Source organism: Somniosus microcephalus, chromosome 18, assembly GCF_052327205.1.
Source record: "Somniosus microcephalus isolate GS21.2 chromosome 18, FLI_Smic_1.0, whole genome shotgun sequence".
Lineage (NCBI taxonomy): Eukaryota > Metazoa > Chordata > Chondrichthyes > Squaliformes > Somniosidae > Somniosus > Somniosus microcephalus.
Window position 1 is genome coordinate 39,245,010 of NC_141004.1, and position 20,113 is coordinate 39,265,122.

The 20,113-nt window shown below is 43.5% G+C and overlaps 1 protein-coding gene across 5 annotated transcripts in view; it reads right to left on the reverse strand.

The window, feature by feature from the left end:
* brpf3b (bromodomain and PHD finger containing, 3b) overlaps positions 1–20,113 on the reverse strand; it is a 74,744-nt gene that overhangs the window by 20,314 nt on the left and 34,317 nt on the right. For all 5 annotated transcript variants that reach the window (XM_086011352.1, XM_086011350.1, XM_086011351.1 and 2 more), the window contains exons 3-6: positions 13,544–13,700; positions 10,377–10,508; positions 3,703–3,831; positions 1,403–1,715 (exon numbers count right to left, since the gene is read on the reverse strand). In XM_086011352.1, coding sequence (XP_085867478.1) covers positions 1,403–1,715; positions 3,703–3,831; positions 10,377–10,508; positions 13,544–13,700 — 731 coding nt within the window. The remainder of the gene's footprint in view (positions 1–1,402; positions 1,716–3,702; positions 3,832–10,376; positions 10,509–13,543; positions 13,701–20,113) is intronic.

Genomic DNA, 20,113 nt, shown 5'->3' on the forward strand with positions numbered 1-20,113 from the left:
GATGATACTAAGATGGGAGGGAAAGTAGTGAGTGAGGAGGACATAAAAAACCTGCAAGGGGACATAGACAGGCTAAGTAAGTGGGCAGAGATTTGGCAGATGGAATACAATACTGGAAAGTGTGAGGTTATGCACTTTGGCAGGAAAAATCGTAGAGCAAGTTATTATCTTAATGGCAAGAAACTGGAAAGTATTGAAGTACAAAGGGATCTGGGGGTCCTGGTGCACGAAACTCAAAAGGTTAGTATGCAGGTGCAGCAAGTGATTAAGAAGGCCAATGGAATGTTGGCTTTCATTGCCAGGGGGATAGAGTATAAAAATAGGGAGGTATTGCTTCAGTTGTACAAGGTATTGGTGAGACCGCACCTGGAATACTGCATACAGTTTTGGTGTCCATACTTAAGAAAAGACATACTTGCTCTCGAGTCAGTACAAAGAAGGTTCACTCGGTTAATCCCGGGGATGAGGGGATGGACATATGAGGAGAGGTTGAGTAGATTGGGACTCTACTCATTGGAGTTCAGAAGAATGAGAGGCAATCTTATTGAAACATATAAGATTGTGAAGGGGTTGGATTGGGTGGATGCGGGGAGGATGTTCCCGATGATGGGTGAAACTAGAACTAGGGGGCATAGTCTTAGAATAAGGGGCTGCTCTTTCAAAACTGAGATGAGGAGGAACTACTTCACTCAGAGGGTGGTAGGTCCATGGAATATACTGCCCCAAAAAGCTGTAGAAGCTACATCATTACATAAATTTAAAACAGAAATAGACAGTTTCCTAGAAGTAAAGGGAATTAAGGGTTACGGGGAGTGGGCAGGAATTTGGACATGAGTCTAGGTTCGGATCGGTCATGGCCCTGTGGGTAGCGGAGCGGGCCCAGGGGCCGTGTAGCCTGATCCTGCTCCTATTTCGTGTGTCTAATTCTGTTAGATTCAGGAGACGGTTCTGTGATAGTGGATTGGCGGTTAGGATCAGATCAGCCATGATCTTATTGAATGGCGGAGCAGGCTCGAGGGGCCGATTGGCCTACTCCTGCTCCTATTTCTTATGTTCTTATTTGAGCCAGTCAGAAAAGCATGACAATGTTTTTATCCTTGTAAGGATTGATTTAATGTGCAACACTACACATTTAATGTGTGGCTTGCTATATGCAATATTTAAAAACTGAAGTTACAGTATTCGATTAAAGATTTTTAAGAAATAGAATAATGCAATTTCATTTTTGAACACTAACCATCTTGACAAAAATCATAGCTTAAATCTGGGACAATTTACTGAATGTTTTTTGAGTCCATCAATTGAAAATCTTGGTCCCCCACTTGAAATATATATTTCAGTGAAATAACAGAAGCAAATAATATCTCCTCTACCCACCAATCGGCACTGCCAGAATACCTACCATCCTCCCAGGAGAAGCGGTAGTAGTTTGCCAAATTTGGTGATTCAGGTAGATGCATTCCAGTTTCAGAGTCATACCCAATGTTTTCAGCTTGGCGTCGAGCACACCTTAATATGGAACCTCCCATGTCTCTCAATCTCACTGCTGCCCGGTAGAATATAGTTTCCTTCGCATTATACTTCATACAGTTGTTTATGACCAGGTTAAAATCTGTTTCAAACTCATCAAGGGTTTTGTAACAGTGAGTTTCTAGCTTTTTCCTCATGGTGGAAAAGTCCATAGGATGTGTAATAAACTCTAAATAATCTGGAACCTTGCAAAAAAAAAAAGCATCAATAATTAAATGTCCAATAGACACCTTAAAGAGGGGAAGGGGAAGCATTCCTCTTCCACCTCTCCCAAAAAAGTACTGTACATTAAAGAAGGAGTCTCACCATCAAGACCTCTTTTAATAATGAAATCCCTTGTGTCCTATTTGTGGATTTCTTTTTAAATTTTAGCAGTGAACTTGTTAGGGGAACGACCTTCCAAATTAGTACACCCAATAATGTGCTATTGCATTTACACAGTACTGTAGTTTCCAACAAACTGGCAGAACAAGATGATACAATAGCAAAATACTGCGGATGCTGGAAATCTGAAATAACAACAGAAAATGCTGGAAGCACTCAGCAGGCCAGGCAGCATCCGTGGAGAGAGGCCCCAAACACCCCTTCCAGGTGAAACAGCGATTTACTTGTACTTCTTGCAATTTAATATACTGTATTCGCTGCTCACGATGTGGTCTCCTCTACACTGGGGAGACCAAACGCAGATTGGGTGAGCGCTTTGCGGAACACCTCCGTTCAGTCCGTAAGGGTGACCCCGAGCTTCCGGTCACCTGTCGCTTTAATTCTCCACTTCACTCCCACTCCCACTCTGATCTCTCTGTCCTCGGCCTGTTACACTGTTCCACTGAAGCTCAACGTAAGCTCGAGGAACAGCACCTCATCTTTCGGTTAGACACTTTACAGCCTTCTGGACTCAACATTGAGTTCAACAATTTCAGAACCCATTTTTCAGGCTGTATGATTCTGCCATCCCCATTTGCAACATTTAATCTTTCCTGCCTCGTACCCTAGCACTATTCCTTCAGATCCTCCCCTTCCCTGCACCCACTCTCCCTGCCTCTACACCTGCTTAATATCTGTTACATCTCTAGCCTTTTCCAGTTCTGAAGGAGGGTCCCAGACCTGAAACATTAACTGTTTCTCTCTCCACGGATGCTGCCTGGCCTGCTGAGTGCTTCCAGCATTTTCTGTTGTTATTTCAGAACAAGTTGATGTTGAGTTAATCATATATTTTGTTATCATTTCATATGTACCAAAGATGAGACTCTCCCTTTGAACATAGCTAGTATATGATGTGCTTTCTCTACAGATTCTGAATTATGTGGAATGACTGGATCCACACCTACCTGATTTAAACATTATTCTGATCCATGCACAGAATTCAAATGCACCAATACCATTTGATTTAAATACAAAAAAGTTAAAACCATGCATAATATTCTGAGGAAAAGTTTAAGTTTAAATGAAGTGATTTCTGGGTGGAACTGGGATGAGCGGGGGCAGGAATCTGGGCCAAGACGCACTCAGCCACATTCCTGCCGATTAGATTTCCCAGAAACAGATGTATTGAAATGATATCCAAATAACCAAAGTCACCCAAACATATTTTCCATCACTTGATCCATGACCCAAAAGCCTATGCAGTCGATGGCCGAGTGACCGATTGAATAATCTTTGGTGCCAAATTCAAAATAAAATTGTTTTTGAATTTATACCAGCAACACTAAAGCTGCCGGCAATGATACATTGCACCAGGGCTTTGAGGTGTACCACAGTTGTTCCCCACAACCACTTCCTGTGGACTCTCTGGCGGAGTCTGTCAAAATTATGCAAATTACTTGGCCAGGAAAAATCAGTAAGGGTCTGGACACAATTTCTGGTGGACAGAAGTCCAACCACACCAAAGATGCGTGCCTAAATTCTACTAAAACAAAAACAAAAATCTAGGCTATACTGTTTATCTAAATTCATATTCAATAAGTACTATCCAGTTTTTTTTTTGGGGGGGGGGGCTCTACTTAATTTGTTAATTAAGTACAATCTAAGTTTACTTCATTCAAAATAATGAAGTAGAATGTAAATTTACAACAGCCAAATTAATTGCTTACATTTTAAAGTTTACCTAAAATATTTGAGACCAACACTGGTGATAAACATATACTATTTACACACTGGCTAAAAAAGCCTTACCTCTTTGAGGCTTACAGGTTGTGCAAATATATTTGCTTGATCTCTTTCCTGAAGTTGATCCAAAATTTGTCTTAAAAAGACAATAAATGGTGTAAGTTGCAATTCTAAGGCAACCTGCTGAACTTTGACCTGCAGAATGTCAAAGAATATATATTAATTCACAATACAGTAGAGGTGGTAAAGGAGTTGAACAGTACCAGTTAAATGTTTTAGATGTGGGCGCAGAGCCTGTCTGCTCATGAACAGGAAACTGCAAATGGCGGAAGAATTCTGCATTTCGGAAGCAGAGTTTCTGGTTCCACTGGAAAATGGAGGTCACTATAATTGTTCATTAAGTGGCTGAGTACAGGTACACTATCCCTTATCCGAAAGCCTTGGGACCAGCTGAGTTTCGGTTTTCGGAATTTTTCGGATTTCAGAAGGTATTATTATAAGACTGGGAAATTTGTATTTAATATAAATTTTAAAAGTTCAGGCTACCTCTTGCGACTGTTCCGTGTCTCATTCCCCTTCCTGCTTCTCTGGAAAGCCGGATATCGGCTGACTCCTACTAAGCTGGCCCGCAAATCAGGTCGGGTGGGGGGGGGGGGGGGGAGAAAAGAATATCGGACGGGCCGCGGTTCAGGTCGGGGTTGGGGGTCCGGGGTTGGGGTCGGGCGGGGGGGGGTGGGTCGGGGAGGGGGGGAGAAAAGAATATCGGACCGGCCGCTGTATTGTTGGGTTCACTCTCCCGGTACCTCCTTCACACTGCCCAGCTCGGCCTGCAATCTCCTACCCAGGAGGGAACTCTGTGACTCTCTGCCCTGCTCAGCGTAAGTCGTGCGCCACTCTGGTCATGTCGTGCGCACGACTTACGCTGAACGAAAAAACTTTCGGTTTTTAGAGGTTTTTGGTTTTCGGAAGTTCAGATAAAGGATAGTCTACCTGTACCACCATTCCTGTAGTTCACAAGCACTTGTGCACAACATAATCTGTGTGGTACTAAGGCCAGTTCTTTGAGTACCTTATTGACAACATAAATTCTGTATAGATTTGATACATTTAGATTTCCGATACTGTGCTATACAAATGATTAGTCCACAAGGTAGGAAAGTATGGAATAGAAGGAAAGCTTCTGAAGTGAATTAAAAATCGGCATGCCTTCAAGCTTGAAAAGGACAGTTTAGACATTACACAGAGGATGGTGATCATGTGGAATGGACTAAACAGGGAGGCAGAAAGTGTGGAAAAATTTAAAGGGAGAATTGGATAGATATTTGAAGGAGTGGACAATTGAAAGGAGTCAGTTTTTGAGATGTATAATACGAAATTCAGAAACGACTTTTGGAGGAAAATGCAGTTGTGCTTCACCAGGGATGGAGTGCAAAGGAATGATCTGTTGCATCTGTAATTAATGAGCACAACACACTAAATTTCCTGCTGGATGTACTAATCAGCAAACACAACAAATATTTCATATCACATGCAGGTAGAAAATGGGTGAGAAAAAAAATCAAGCATCTTTCCTGCAGACTGTCAGAATAGGACAAATGGAGATCATCAATTAATGTCAGTGATGTGAGGCTGTACTAAGCTTGATCTATATACTGCAGCAAAACCAAAACTGTACTTTAGAGAAGGGAACTAACTACAGCAAGTAAAATAGCTCAAATAACAAGTTATACTAGAAAGGACCTATTCTGCATCCTTAACTTAGAACCAAACTATAGCTCCAAAGCCACCGTGTAATCAAATCAAACACTGTTCATTAAAGGAACTGTGTGCTTCAATTAAAGATGTACCACAATTTCTTAATTTATTTCATATTGAAATATTTAGAGAATCAACTCCCCAGTCCAGCATCGGTGATAGATTTAATAGAGAAGCCATTATGTCTGATCTCATTGAAACATAAAATTATTACAGGGCTTGACAGGGTAGATGCTGGGAGGATGTTTCCCCTGGCTGGGGAGTCTAAAACTAGGGGTCACAGTCTCAGAATAAGAGGTCAGCCATTTAGGATTCAGATGAGGAGAAATTTCTTCACTCAAAAGGTTGTAAATCTTTGGAATTCTCTAGCCCAGAGGGCTGTGGATGCTCAGTCATTGAGTATATGCAAGGCAGAGATTAATAGATTTTTGTCTATTAAGGAAATCAAGGGAGATTTGACAGAGGTATTCAAAATCAAGAGGGATTTGGACAGAGTAGATAAAGAGAAACTGTTCCCATTGGGAGAAGGGTCAAGAATCAGGACACAGATTCAAGGATTCCTTATCTGAGGAAGGATGTTCTTGCCATGGAAGGAGTGCAGCAAAGATTCACCAGCCTGATACCTGGGATGGCAGGAATGACGTATGAGGAGAGATTGGGTCGATTGGGCTTGTACTCGCTGGAGTTTAGAAGAATGAGAGGGGATCTCATTGAAACTTATAAAATTCTAACAGGACTAGACAGACTAGATGCAGGAAGGATGTTGCCGATGGTCGGGGAGTCCAGAACCAGGGGTCATAGTCTAAGGATAAGGGGTAAGCCATTTAGGACAGAGATGGAGGAGGAATTTCTTCACCCAGAGAGTGGTGAACCTGTGGAATTCTCTACTACAGAAGGCAGTAGAGGCCAATTCATTAAATATGTTCAAGAAGGAGTTGGATATATTTCTTAAGGCTAAAGGGATCAAGGGATACGGGGAGAAAGCAGGGACAGGGTACTGAATTTGGATGATCAGCCATGATCGCATTGAATGGCGGAGCAGGCTCGAGGGGCCGAATGGCCTACTCCTGCTCCTATCTTCTATGTTTCTATGTAAGGCTAAAGGAATCAAGGGATATGGGGAGAAGGCAGGGACAGGGTATTGAGTTTGGATGATCAGCCATGATCTCATTGAATGGCGGAGCAGGTTCGAGGGGCCGAATGGCCTACTCCTGCTCCTATCTTCTATGTTTCTATGATTGGCAAAGGAACCAAAGGCGACACGAGGAAACACTTTTTTATACAACGAGTGGTTAGGATCTGGAATGCACTGCCTGAAAGGGTGGTGGCGGCAGACTCAATCATGGTTTTCAAAGGGAATTGGATAAGTATCTGAAGGAAATAAAATTTGCAGGGCTACGGGGAAAGGGCAGGGGAGTGGGACTAGCTGAAGTGGTCTTGCAGAGAGCCGGCACAGACTTGACGGGCCAAATGACCTTCTTCTGTGCTGTAACCATTCTATGATTCTAAAGTGTTGACCAGTACATCAGTCATCCATTTGATACACGTGTGGACAGTGCATTGGCTAATGCTGCAGATGGCTCAATGTTCACAGAATCACAGAAACCCCACAGTGCAGATAGAGGCCATTTCGGCCCATCGAGCCTGCACCGACACATATCCCACCCGATCCCCGTAACCCCTACACATATCCCACCCGATCCCCGTAACCCCACGTATTTAATCCCCCTAATGTTAGCCTGGAAAGAAGCAGAGGAAGAAATATTGAGGGCGGCGGTGACCACAGCTGTCACAGGCATTGTCGTTCGATGTTGTAAGTTTGCTTTAGGTGTTCTTGCAGCAGACAACGCATCTCTGCATCTGCCTCCATGCTAACCCTGAGTCTATGGGCACTGTTGTTCCATGTGTGCCAACCATCAGCATCTCATGTTGCCATCTGTACTCTGGGGACCCGATCAGTGACACATAACAGCGCAAGTGGCTCTGCCCCCAAGTACAGTGACCAATGCACCAGACAGGCTTTGCTCCACCACTTCCTGCTGCTCCTAGCAGAAATGGCCCAGATTGCCACATATTTATACTGTAGCATCGGAATTACTGCCTGTGGCATACAGAAGTGGAAGTGATTGCCATTGGCACTGAGCGTGAAGAGGAGGACCTATGCAGTGCATTAGCCACTGGACTCTCTAGGAGCAGTTGGGGGAAGTGAATGCCAAGGGATGGAGAGAGAACACATGTCATTGGGAAGGGGAAGAGTGGGAGTGGTGCCATAATCTCTGTGAAAGGCTGAGGAGCAGGAAGGGGTGTACTGTCTCCATTTACTGGGTGCTTAGGGGCTAGAGTGCATCTGTGAACTAGAGCTCAGTGAAGGTGGTGGGGTGGATGTGAGAGCATGAGTTTTGAGGTAGCTTTAGCTAAAAAATCATTAATTACTAAGTATATAAGTGCTGAAAATTAATTGGAATGCATTATGTTTAATGTAAGAATTCACAGCAGGAATGCTCACAAAAGCAGGAGTTCCTACCTACAGTGTTTCGAAATCCACCTCTCTCAGCACTAGGAGTGGCGTTGAGGCCAGAGTGGTCCTTTCTAGCCCGTTAATGCAGCATCAGGTGGGAGTGAGACTGAGAGGAGAGTGGAAGAACTGCACGGAATTTCAGGGCCTTAGTCCCTTATCCCGACTGAAGTTTCGCGCTGACAGGCTCCCCCCACAGCTAGGATACACAGGCCGGGAGATACCTCGGAACATGTTTCTGCAGCACTTCTGGCAATGTTACGACGTTGGAGCGGGAGCAGCTTTGAGGAAAATCTAGGGCATAGCGCGTGGACTTAGTGTATGGTGTTCTGTTATGGAACAGGCATATAGGGGCCTCTACTACAATATGGTATGTGATAGAGGCCATGACGTAAGTGTTGCAGAGATTAAAAGTGCATGTAAATGCTTCATCTTGACTGCATGGTGACACTTGCCTGAATTTGGTGACTTGTATTGGTTTTACAGTGACATGAACAGCACATTAAGAGCTGTGGTTGCATCAGGTTATTACATTTTTGCTATAATTTGGGTTATCTACTACTGCTGTCACTCTGTAGGGTGACTTAGAGCAGGTTTTACTGCTCAATGGAAATACATCTGCATCTTCAGGAACTTCAAAATTCTTGATTAGCAAACGGGGTTCTTCGATCAAGAAAAAAGAAATTTTACTGTGATCCCAAAAGCAATAATAAAAATCCTGAAATCCATTGTAATAAAAAAAAAGTTGTCAGCTTCTTTAGGGTTGCATGTGGATTAATTAAGGAAAGCCAGCACGGATTTGTTAAAGGCAAATCAGGTTTAACCAACTTGATCGAGTTTTTTGATGAAGTAACAGAGAGGGTTGAGGAGGGCAATGCGGTTGATGTGGTGTACATGAATTTCCAAAAGACGTTCGACAAAGTGCCACATAATAGGCTTGCCAGCAAAGTTGAAGCCCATGGAATAAAAGGGACAGTGGCAGCATGGATACGAAATTGGCTAAGTGACAGGAAACAGAGAGTAGTGGTGAACGGTTGTTTTTCAGACTGGAGGAAGGTGAACAGTGGTGTTCCCCAGGGGTCAGTTCTAGGACTATTTTTTTGATATATATTAATGACTTGGATGTGGGTGTTCAGAGCACAATTTCAAAATTTGCAGATGACACAAAACTTGAAAGTATAGTTAACAGTGAGGGGGTTAGTGATGGACTTCAAGAGGACAGAGACAGGCTGATGGAATGGGTGGACACATGGCACATGAAATTTAACGCAAAAAAGTGCGAAGTGATACATTTTGGTAGAAAGAATGAAGAGAGGAAATATAAACTAAAGGATACAATCCTAAAGGGGGTGCATGAACAGAGAGACCTGGGGGTATATGTGCACAAATCATTGAAGGCGGCAGGGCAGGTTGAGAAAGCAGTTAAAAAAGCTTACGTGATCCTGGGCTTCATGAATAGAGGTATAGAGTACAAAAGCATGGAAGTTATGATGAGCCTGTATAAAACACTGGTCTGGCCTCAACTGGAGTATTGTGTCCAATTCTGGGCACCGCACTTTAGGAAGGATGTGAAAGCCTTAGAGAGGGTGCAGAAAAGATTTACGAAAATGATTCCAGGGATGAGGGAATTCAGTTATGTGGATAGACTGGAAAAGCTGGGGTTGTTCTCCTTAGAGCAGAGAAGATTGAGAGGAGATTTGATAAAGGTGTTCAAAATCATGAGGGGTCTAGACAGAGTAGTAGAGAGAAACTGTTCCCATTGGCAGAAGGGTCGAGAACCAGAGGACACAGATTTAAGGTGCTTGTCAGAAGAAGCAAAGGCGACATGAGGAAAAACTTTTTCACTCAGCAAGTGGTTAGGATCTGGAATGCACTGCCTGAAAGGGTGGTGGAGGCAGACTCAATCACTGCTTTCAAAAGGGAGTTGGATAAGTACCTGAAGGAAAAAAATTTGCAAGGCTACGGGGAAAGGGCGGGGGAGTGGGACTAGCCGAAGTGCTCTTGCAGAGAGCTGGCATGGGCTCGACGGGCCGAATGGCCTTCTTCCATGCTGTAACCATTCTATGATACGGGGATAGTGTGGGAAGGTGGAGTTGAGGTCGAAGATCAGCCATGAATTGAATGGCGGAGCAGGCTCAAAGGGCCTAATGGCCTACTCCTGTTCCTATTTATTATGTTCTTATTATGTCTGTTCACTGTATCATACAAAACAGGATTAGGCTACAGGTAATTGGGAAATGCAGCTGCAATCTGCTCAGTCCACATATTTATAATATGATGGTAGTGTTTTTTTTAATAACGTTATGCTATTTAAAAACAATGACAGTAGAATCATAATTGGAAAGAGTTCCTGTGTGCTAGCTGAAGTGAAGTCAGAAACATTTTCGATATGAACACATTTACCACTTGCAATTCCCAAAGAAGGTACGCAGTGCTTTTAACATCCCAATATCAAAAATAAAACAATTACCTCTTCCCTTTTGAGCTTCTCTCTTTTGCGAATCAGTTCGACAAGCAGACGAGCCCTTTCCAAATCGTGGCGCAGTTTCTGCCAGTACTTCAACTGTTCTTTTACTGCACTGTTTTTTTCATCCTGTTCTTTCTGTGAAGTGAGCACAACAAGGCATGTTTAAGTATATTACCATCCGTATTTTGCTAAAGTCAGTGATTGATCATTACCACTCTGAAATGCATCTGGTTAGGTGACTGGTGAACACAAGAAACTTGGATGGTATGTGCATAACTGAAGTGGATATACGTCAATCACAAAGCTTCAAATTACTTATATTTTCTAAGATTGTATATGTCATGTTCCAAAGAATATAGTATGAAAATATCAATACAAAGTAAAATATTAAAGATTGAGCGTCATGTTTAAGAAGTTGCCCATTTAGGAGGATTGCGAGTTAACTAGAGGCACTCGCATTGTGCAAGTGAAAGATGGAGGAAAGGCGACATTTCAGGCCATACTCGCCATAAGTTTCATATCATTAATGAATGTGGTTTCCAGGGTGGAAAAGCCACTAGCTTGAGTAGCAACGGCATTGTCATCAGCATAGATGAATTTCCGCAATCTGGTAGCAAGTAGACCGTAAATGAATCGATTAAAAAGCAGTGGTGCTAGAACTGATCTGAGGAAGGTCATTGATTTGGTATTTCCACAACCTGGTTCGATCAGTCACATGTACTCTGAAATGTCAGTCCCGTAGCAGTAATTCAACCAAGCAGGTGGCATAATATGGCAGGAATTTATGGCCCAGAACTTCGGATCTCCACGGGGTGAGTACGCACGGGGTACTCACCCGTAGGCCCAATGGAAGTGCCGGTTTCCTGCATGCGCGAGAAACCGGCACTTCCGTTCCCCTGAAAGAAGGGGTTCAGAGTTCGAACGCATGCGCAGGAGAGGCTGCGTGTGCACATCGAACTTAGGTTTTTTTTTGCAGGTTTTCCCGGGAGGGTAAGTCTCCAGAAGTTACACATATAAAAAGCAGGCGTAAGGCCTGCTTTTTACAAGGTAAGTGGTGAATTAATTAAAATTAAAACATTTTTTCCACAGGTTTATTATTTTTAAATACTTTAAAGCATGATAAGTTTATTTTTAGCCCCGTTCGAAAATAAAAATTATTTTTTTCAAAAATTTAAATTGTTTAAAATAGTTATTTCATGCAATTTATAGTTTATTTTAAAAATGCGATTTAAAAAAAAATTATTTGAAGATTTAGTGATGTTTCAGGGCCCGTAGTATTTATAAGGTTTGACAGGTCCTGTCAAACTTATGAATGGGCATTTCCCTGCTCCGATTGGCTCCCCGTGGCCCACGTGATCCCAGGGGATGCATCAAACTAACTGCGCCCCTGGGATACGCAAGCACTGCGCGCCGGCAGTTGGAGCAGGCCCAGGATCGGAATTCCACGGGGGCCCACAGCTCAACGGCCGGCGCGCTAGGTAAGTGCAGGTCGGGGGCTTACACCCGCGGGAAGCCCCCGACCCGAATTTCTGGGCCTATATTTTCACCAGAAGACCAGTATGCCAAACAACATCATAAGCTACTATTATATCGAGAAAGACAACACCAGTCTTAAGGTTTTTCCTGCAAGCCATTTTCACTGAAGGTGGTTCGGGTTTGTACAGCGTCAATATGGCATGTAGAAGGGGCGAAAGGGATTGTGGATTTTGCAGCTTTGCAGCAAGTTCCATAAAAGCATTTCTAAGGTCCCTAATTGGGGTGTTATGCTTTGGGATAGTAATAGTGATTTGTTCAACAGTCTCTGTAAACAAAGTTCAATTAGCTTTCCTAAAGTCTCATCAGGTTTTCCTTGTTTTTTGATGAGTGGTAGTCACAGGTCGACATGGTTAAGTGATGGTCGGTGTGGAAAGTCGTCGAGAACAGTCCATAATACTGGTTGTGGGTGACTGTTGATTGTTGTGACCTAGCAGATGTCAGGGGAGTAGTCTTGACCCCATCTTGCTGAGCAGAAGGTGCCATGTTGTTTAGAGCCATGAATCAAGGCGAGGTCATTACTAGATGCCCAACTTTGTAACCGATCACTATCTTCTTGGATTGTGAGTCACCCCAGTCTGTATGGTGGCTATTCAAGTCACCAATGTTGATAGCTGGGTAAGAGAAGGGAGTAGGTTGTTCCCTCAGGTTTCACTTGGTGGTTTATAAATGCTCGCAATCTTGAAAGCATCTGTATAACATTACAATGGTTAATGGATAAGACGTGCGTTGCATCTAACATGTTATTACAGACATTGGTAGCTCAGCCATGCTTGGCATGAAGTGCATGACATACCAAGTCAAATCTATCAATAACGAAGCGACCAGCTTCATCTGTTGCAATGTGGGTTTCTTCAAGCCAAATTCTGTCAACCTTGTGGCATATAGTGCTGCTGATTGAATGCTTCACCACTGAGAGACCCTCAACATTTAAAGTTGTAGGATTCACAGCACTGGGCCTATGGCCGGAAAGCCACTTGTCTGCTTGGAAGAGTCATTATTGTTATTGTTATTGTTAACCAATTGACTGGGATCTGAAGATTCTCTCATTTAATCTGCTGCTTGCATCATTAGTTTCACCAGTAAATCGATTACTCAGAGGGCGTGACGAGAATGCTGATGCATTGCCACACACGTATCACAACCAGCACAAACTTGATGAAATGCTGTGTCAAGTCCATTAAAAAAAAATCACCAAAAGACTAAGCAAAAATTAAACCGTTACAAAAATTATAAATTGCATGCTGTATAAATGGAATACAATCCAGTAACTTACTCATATCTGTGACACTTCTATTTTTGCACAATCCATTAGTTTTCACTGCTTCAAGATTTTTTAAATGTTAATGCTTTCGACATACTAATGACCATTTTCAAGAAAGCTTATTGAAGTCAGCTATCTCACAGTACAGTAATGCTATGTCTTATAGCAACTTTTATAAGTAAGAATAGACACAGACAACATACCAAATGAAGGAGGTTTGCAATAACCCATAATACATGTCAGCAGACTAAAAAATATGCCTGCTTACTTCCCAAACACTATTCCTTATCTGGATTCACTAAAAAAAAAAGTTCCCCAACACTTAATAAACATAAAAGATACGAATCAGTAACTCAGTTAAAGAATCTTTTACCTGTCCTGCATTTCTTTGAGTCTGCAAATGTGAATGCAATCGTCGAAGTAGAGGAACACCATTCCGTGACTGCCTTTTCAACATCCAGTAATTATGCAGCCTTTGCATGAACTGGGTTTTCCTCTGGATAGATAACCGACTGCAGATATTATTTAACCTGATGAGAAAGCAGGGGTTCTCTGAATTACAAATACTACAGATTGCATTCTTTAGGCTTAAAAATTGTGATTTTATAATTATAAAACTGACATTTTTTGATAACCAAAGAAACCTTCAGAATGGTGAAGAATATCCAATGTCTTACTCTTCGTATATTTTGCTCAATATTGAAAAAGAGTTGAAGAAACACTAAAGTACTTAAAGCATTTGCACATAAAAATTCAAGTTTTGCTCATTATTCAAATTTCATATCTCAGATGCGTGGCTTAGCACTTTTCAGCTTAGCCAATAGACAAGAATTTTGTGAAATAATGAGCCATTTCTCTTCAGGGAAAATTTAAAGTGGCATAACTAGTACTATGTCAAAGGGGAGACAATAAAATTATCACTCAAGTAAAAGTTTAAAGCTTACACTTGAATAAAAGTTTGCAAGAACATATATATAGTTCATAATCTGTACTGTTGCTTTGAATACTTTTACAGGAAACTCTCGATTTACTGGCACCTAAATAACCGGAAATCTCTGTTAACCGGCAAAATTCAGGAGTAGGTTCAGGTAAGTTTTACTTCATATTAGTGGCCGTTCCTGGATCTGTGGCCATGTAACCAGGGATCCTGCACCTGTTGCTATGCAACAGGGACGCTTGGTCTGTGGCCGGGGTTCCTGCACCTGTTGCCATGCAACAGGGACGCCTGGATCTGTGGCCGTGTACGGAGCTCTCGTACCTTTTACTATACCTCTCTGTAATCCGGACTTTTTGATAAACCGGCACCACGCCGGTCCCATCGGTGCCGGATAAAAAAAGAGTTTCCTGTAGTTAGATAATTGATTGATACAAGATTGTCAAAGAGTAATGCATTCCACAGGAGTACCATCCATATCAGGAAGCAACTTATATGATGGGTAGTTGACAAATGTATTCTTTCCAGGTCAAACGTGTGATTCCTTGATACCTCACTCAACAATCTGCAAATATTGGGATGGGGGCTAGTCAACCCCTACTAAGTTCCTACTGGGCGTGAGCCCATAGCACAAAACAACTCCTAATTTGACAAACTTAAGAGAGCATTAGGTTGGATGATATAAGTGGAAAAATGTCCTCTAGTGCAGTAGAGAGTGCTCCACGAATGCCAACCTCAAAAACTAGCAAAAGCTGACAACTCCAAAAACAGCCCTGATTATAGGCCTTGAGAAGCATGTACAGGAAACTTTCGATTTACCGGCACCTAAATAACCGGAAATCTCGGTTAACCAGCAAAATTCAGGAGTAGGTTCAGGTAACTTTTATTACTTGCCTTCCTCCATGTGTTGCTGTGCAAGGGTGTGGCTGCAGCTGTTGCTAAGCTACAGAGACGCTTGCAACTTGTGGCCATTGTTTTGAACCTGTTGCTAAGCAACAGGGTTTGCTGCTTTATACGGAGCTCTCAGCTCCGTATCTTTTACTGTAGCTTTCGGTTATCTGGAATTTTTGATCAACCGGCACCACGTCGGTCCCGTCCGTGCCGGATAAAAAAAAGTTTCCTGTACACTAAAAGTGGAGTAGGGAACAGTTTGTCATAAGTTATACTAAACCTTTATAAAACACTGGTTAGGCCTCAGCTGGAGTATTGTGTTCAATTCTGGGCACCCCACACCTTCAGAAGGATTCAAAACCTTAGAGCGGGTGCAGAAGAGATTTACCAGAATGGTACCAGGGATGAGGGACTTCAGTTATGTGGAGACTGGAGAAGCTGGTGTTGTTCTCCTGAGAGCAGATAAGGTAAAGAGGAGATTTGATAAAGGTGTTCAAAATCACGAACGGTTTTGATAAAGTAAATAAGGAGAAACTGTTTACAACAGCAGAAGGGTTGGTAACCAGAGGACACAGATTTAAGGTGATTGGCAAAAGAACCAGAGGTGACATGAGGAAAAAAAACATGTTTTTACGCAGTGGGTTGCGATCTGGAATGCACTGCCTGAAAGGGTAGTGGAAGCAGATTCAATACAGGTAGACTATCCTTTATCCGAAAACCTCGGGACCAGCCGAGTTTCGGATAAAGGAGAATTTCGGATTTCGGAAGGTGGGTCGGCGGGGGGTCGTGCGCACGACTTACGCTGACGCTCAGCGTAAGTCAGTCGGGGTCGGCGGGGGGGGGGGTTGTCGGGGCTGGCGGGTCCACGGGGGGGTCGGCGGTTGTCGGGGCTGGCGGGGTCGGCGGTTGTCGGGGCTGGCGGGGTCCGCGGGGGGCTCGGCGGTTGTCGGGGCTGGCGGGGTCGGCGGTTGTCGGGGCCGGCGGGTCCGCGGCTGGCGGGGTCGGCGGTTGTCGGGGCTGGCGGGGTCCGCGGGGGGGTCGGCGGCTGGCGGGGTCCGCGGTTGTCGGGGCTGGCGGGGGGGGTCGGCGGTTGTCGGGGCCGGCGGGGGGGTCGGCGGTTGTCGGGGCCGGCGGGGGGTCGTGCGCACGACTTACCCTTTATCCGAACTTCCGCAACCGGAACCCTCTAAAAACCGAAGGTTTTTTCGTTCAGCGTAAGTCGTACGCACGACTTACGCTGAACGAAAAAACCTTCGGTTTTTAGAGGGTTTCTGTTTTCGGAAGTCCGGATAAAGGGTAGTCTACCTGTAGTAACTTTCAAACGGGAATTGGCTAAATACTAGGAAGGGAAAAAAATTACAGGGCTATGGGGAAAGAGCAGGGGAGTGGGACTAATGGGATAGCTCTATCAAAGAGCCGGCACAGACATGATGGGCTGAATGGCCTCCTTCTGTGCTGCATCATTCGATGTTTCTACGGTGCAGGTATACCCAACATTTGTCACTTGTACAGCAAAAGGTCATAGGAAAACTGCAAAATTTCCCCCTTATTCCCTGCAGAGAAATTGTGGGCGACTGTGCATATGTGCTAGTATATTTACTGATAAATCTGATTGTTAAACTGTTTTAGTTCTCTGTGATTCAGAGGCACTCATCTCCCAGCTTCCCTCAAGTTCACTGCAGTACTCTACTGCCCCTTTTCTACATCCTTAATTCTAGCTGGCACTCTTCCATGCCCCCTCCACAGTTCATGTTTCTTACCTCCCCTCATCATGTTGGCAGTCTCTCTCTCTCTCTTTCCCTACCCAATTCACAGTGATATCCTCCTTCTCACCATTGGATCAGCCTGACACTCTCCTTCACCCACCCTCCCAGTTTCCACTGGCACTGAGATCCCCCTGCCCACTGTTCTACCTGGTGTTACTGTAGTTCTGACAGATGGAACTCTGCTGCACAGATTGGCAGGAATTCCTGATCTTGGAAACTATTATGAGAATTGCTACCCATAGCTGAATTCCATCACGTGGAGCAGCAGCATCAGTGGGAGAAGGTGCTGCCTTATGTTCGCAAATGCATACGCGGACTCCAAAACGCTGACTGTCTGCGTCAAGACTCGCATGATTGATATGCATGTGCTCTTCGGGCGGTACGGGTTAAGGCACATCATTGGGGAAGAGTAAAGGCACTCTGGCATATCTGACTTGGGAATTCTTGATGCCGATACTGGACAACAAAACTAGAAAAAGTGTTTTTACTCCTGAGGTTTGACATCTTTAATAAGTATAAAATTTACCAAAAATATTTTTAAACAAAAATATGGGGCACATACAGCAGCTATAGTTCAATAATGAAACCTTTTGAACTGTTCTGGTCTCATTCAGTTCGATAAACTCGGCACCCGTCTCTCAACCTAATTTGAGCAAGATAAATTCTTATATCCATCGTGCTGCACACATGTCGCTTACAGCACACAAATGGAAGGAAGCAAGGGAGGGGTATTTACCTATTTACCGCTTACTATAACCTTGACAATCTGCAATCTAAATGCAAGGAAGTTTCACATTTGCCTATAATGCTAAAATGGAGATTTAAAAAAAGGAAATTTCTGATATGCAAATATCAAGGGATTTCTGGTGGTCATCAAAGCACTACAATTTATCGACAGTATACTCAGCCAGTCAACTGAAAGTTGTCTGGAATTGGGTAAATGTAGTTTATTTGAAATGGCCCATTTGCCCTTGCAAATCAGTCCAGTCTGCAAGAAAGATAGGCAAGTAATGGAAAGTGACGTTCCAAAATAAACAAACCATGCTTTAAGAAACTTGAGCACGGAGTTCAAAGAATTAGCTTAAAAAATGCCAACTGTTTTGGGTATTAAAATATTCATGCAATAATAATCAAAAAAGTCAGCAAGATCTTCAAAATGCACGTGGATCAAAAGGACTGCTGCAAACACCTCAATGATCTAATATGATCAGGAGGAAGAAAAACTGAGTCTACCCAAGGAAAAACGGTTTAAAAAGTTTTCCAGCTCTCGAACAACAAAGATGCCATTTGCACGGAATTCTCCAATTGTGACAAGTAATACAACACGTTGTTTTGTACTTTTTAATGCAAAGCAAAACCCACATATTTGCCACCAAGACACACATTCCAATAATGTACTGCATTATATACACAATACTGGATATAAAACACACACACAAGTTTCAGTGCCGATTTTTATCTACATTCCAGAAAATTATGAAGGGAACAGTTTATGTTGTGACCTTAAGTTTAACAAACTCATACAATGAGAAGTTAAAAGTCATATTCACAAATCAATGTTTACAGATCTCCATGAGTGATTCATTCACATACCGTGCATGGTTGATTCTCCCCTGAAGGGCCAATTGTTCTATCTTCGTATCTGAGCAGGAGGCAATGAGGATGAAGCCAGAGTAGATTTTGGTTGTTGGGGGGGGGGGGGGGGGGGGGCGGGGTTTCACATATGCAAGTCAACCAAGCATAGTTAACAGAGTTGCTCAGCTTGCAAGTCATTTTGCTGACAGCACTATTCTGCAACTAGCAAACCTCCTTCTCACAGCTCAGGGATGCATCATTTCTACACTGGGAGTCCTGTATACCACAATGTGTGAGACACTTTCGAAAGACGCAATGGCCAGTATGCTACTTCATTCAGACACTAATCCTGTGAAGGATTCTTCCAGTAACACCTCTGGAAGTCCCACATTCTATACATTTCAAAATATACTTAAAAATGCTTGCTATTTAAATAATTACTTTGTACACGGATTATGAACTTGGATAACAACAGAAAATGCTGGAAATACTCAACAGGCCAGGCAGCATCCGTGGAGAGAGAAACAGAGTTAACGTTTCAGGTCTGGGACCCTTCATCAGAACCGGAAAAAGCTGGAGATGTAACAGATATTAAGCAGGTGCAGAGACACGGGGGGGGGGGGGGGGGGGGCGGTTAGGAGGGGAGGAAGAAATAGAAAGAACATCCTGTACTTTTGTAAGAGGCAGGAAAGATAATTGAGTTCAACAATTTCAGATAATTATCCCTGCCCCCATTTTTCATGCAGTATGATTTTTGCCATTCCCATTTGCAACATTTTATCTTTCCTGCCTCTTACAAAAGTACAGGATGTTCTTTCTACTCCTCCCTCCCCTCCTAACCACCCCCCCCCACCCCCCCCGTCTCTGCACCTGCTTAATATTTGTTACATCTCCAGCTTTTTCCGGTTCTGATGAAGGGTCCCAGACCTGAAACGTTAACTCTGTTTCTCTCTCCGCGGATGCTGCCTGGCCTGCTGAGTATTTCCAGCATTTTCTGTTGTTATTTCAGATTTCCAGCATCCGCAGTATTTTGCAATTATATTAGTGTGTGGTTCACTGCCACCTCTCTTCTAGGAATGCCTACCTTGAAGAAGTTCTGCTCTTCTCTCCGACGGGAGTTCCGTTTATCTATTCAACCTTGTTCATCTTCATTGCTTTCAGTTTCCCTTCTCCTTTTTGACCAGGTATCTGCCAAGACTCGGTTTCACAGCCACATCTCTTTCCTCAGTAACTGTCTCCGGTTCAGAGTTATTCCACGTGGATTCCAACTAAACTTCCACCCTTCATGTTTTGGATCCACCCAGGATTACAAATATCTCCTCGATATTCATCGTTCTTCAAGCTACTGCTCTCGCCGCATCTTGAGATCCACGCTCAACGTCATGTGCCGCCACATGAACAACCTCGACCTCTCTCTTCAGCAGCACCGACGCACTCTATTTCAATGCTGTCCGGGGCCACAGTTCCATTTCATCCTTCGACTCATCAGACGCTTCAACAAAAAACTTTTTTTCTTCCTTTCTGATGTCAAGGATCGCAACCTTCGTCAACTCGTGGACACCAACGCCCCCCCCAGAACCTTCTTCCCCGTTACTTTCCTCCGATCCGATCCCTTCTTCCAGTCTCACCCCCTGCCGTGTTTTCACTATCCCCTCTGACCTTCCCCTCTCTGACTCCGAACGTTCAGTCCTCAACAAAGGCCTGAGCTTCATCCCCTTACGCCCCCACCTGAATGAATTTCGAGCTCGGCACGATGCTGAGCTCTTCCGTCGCCTTC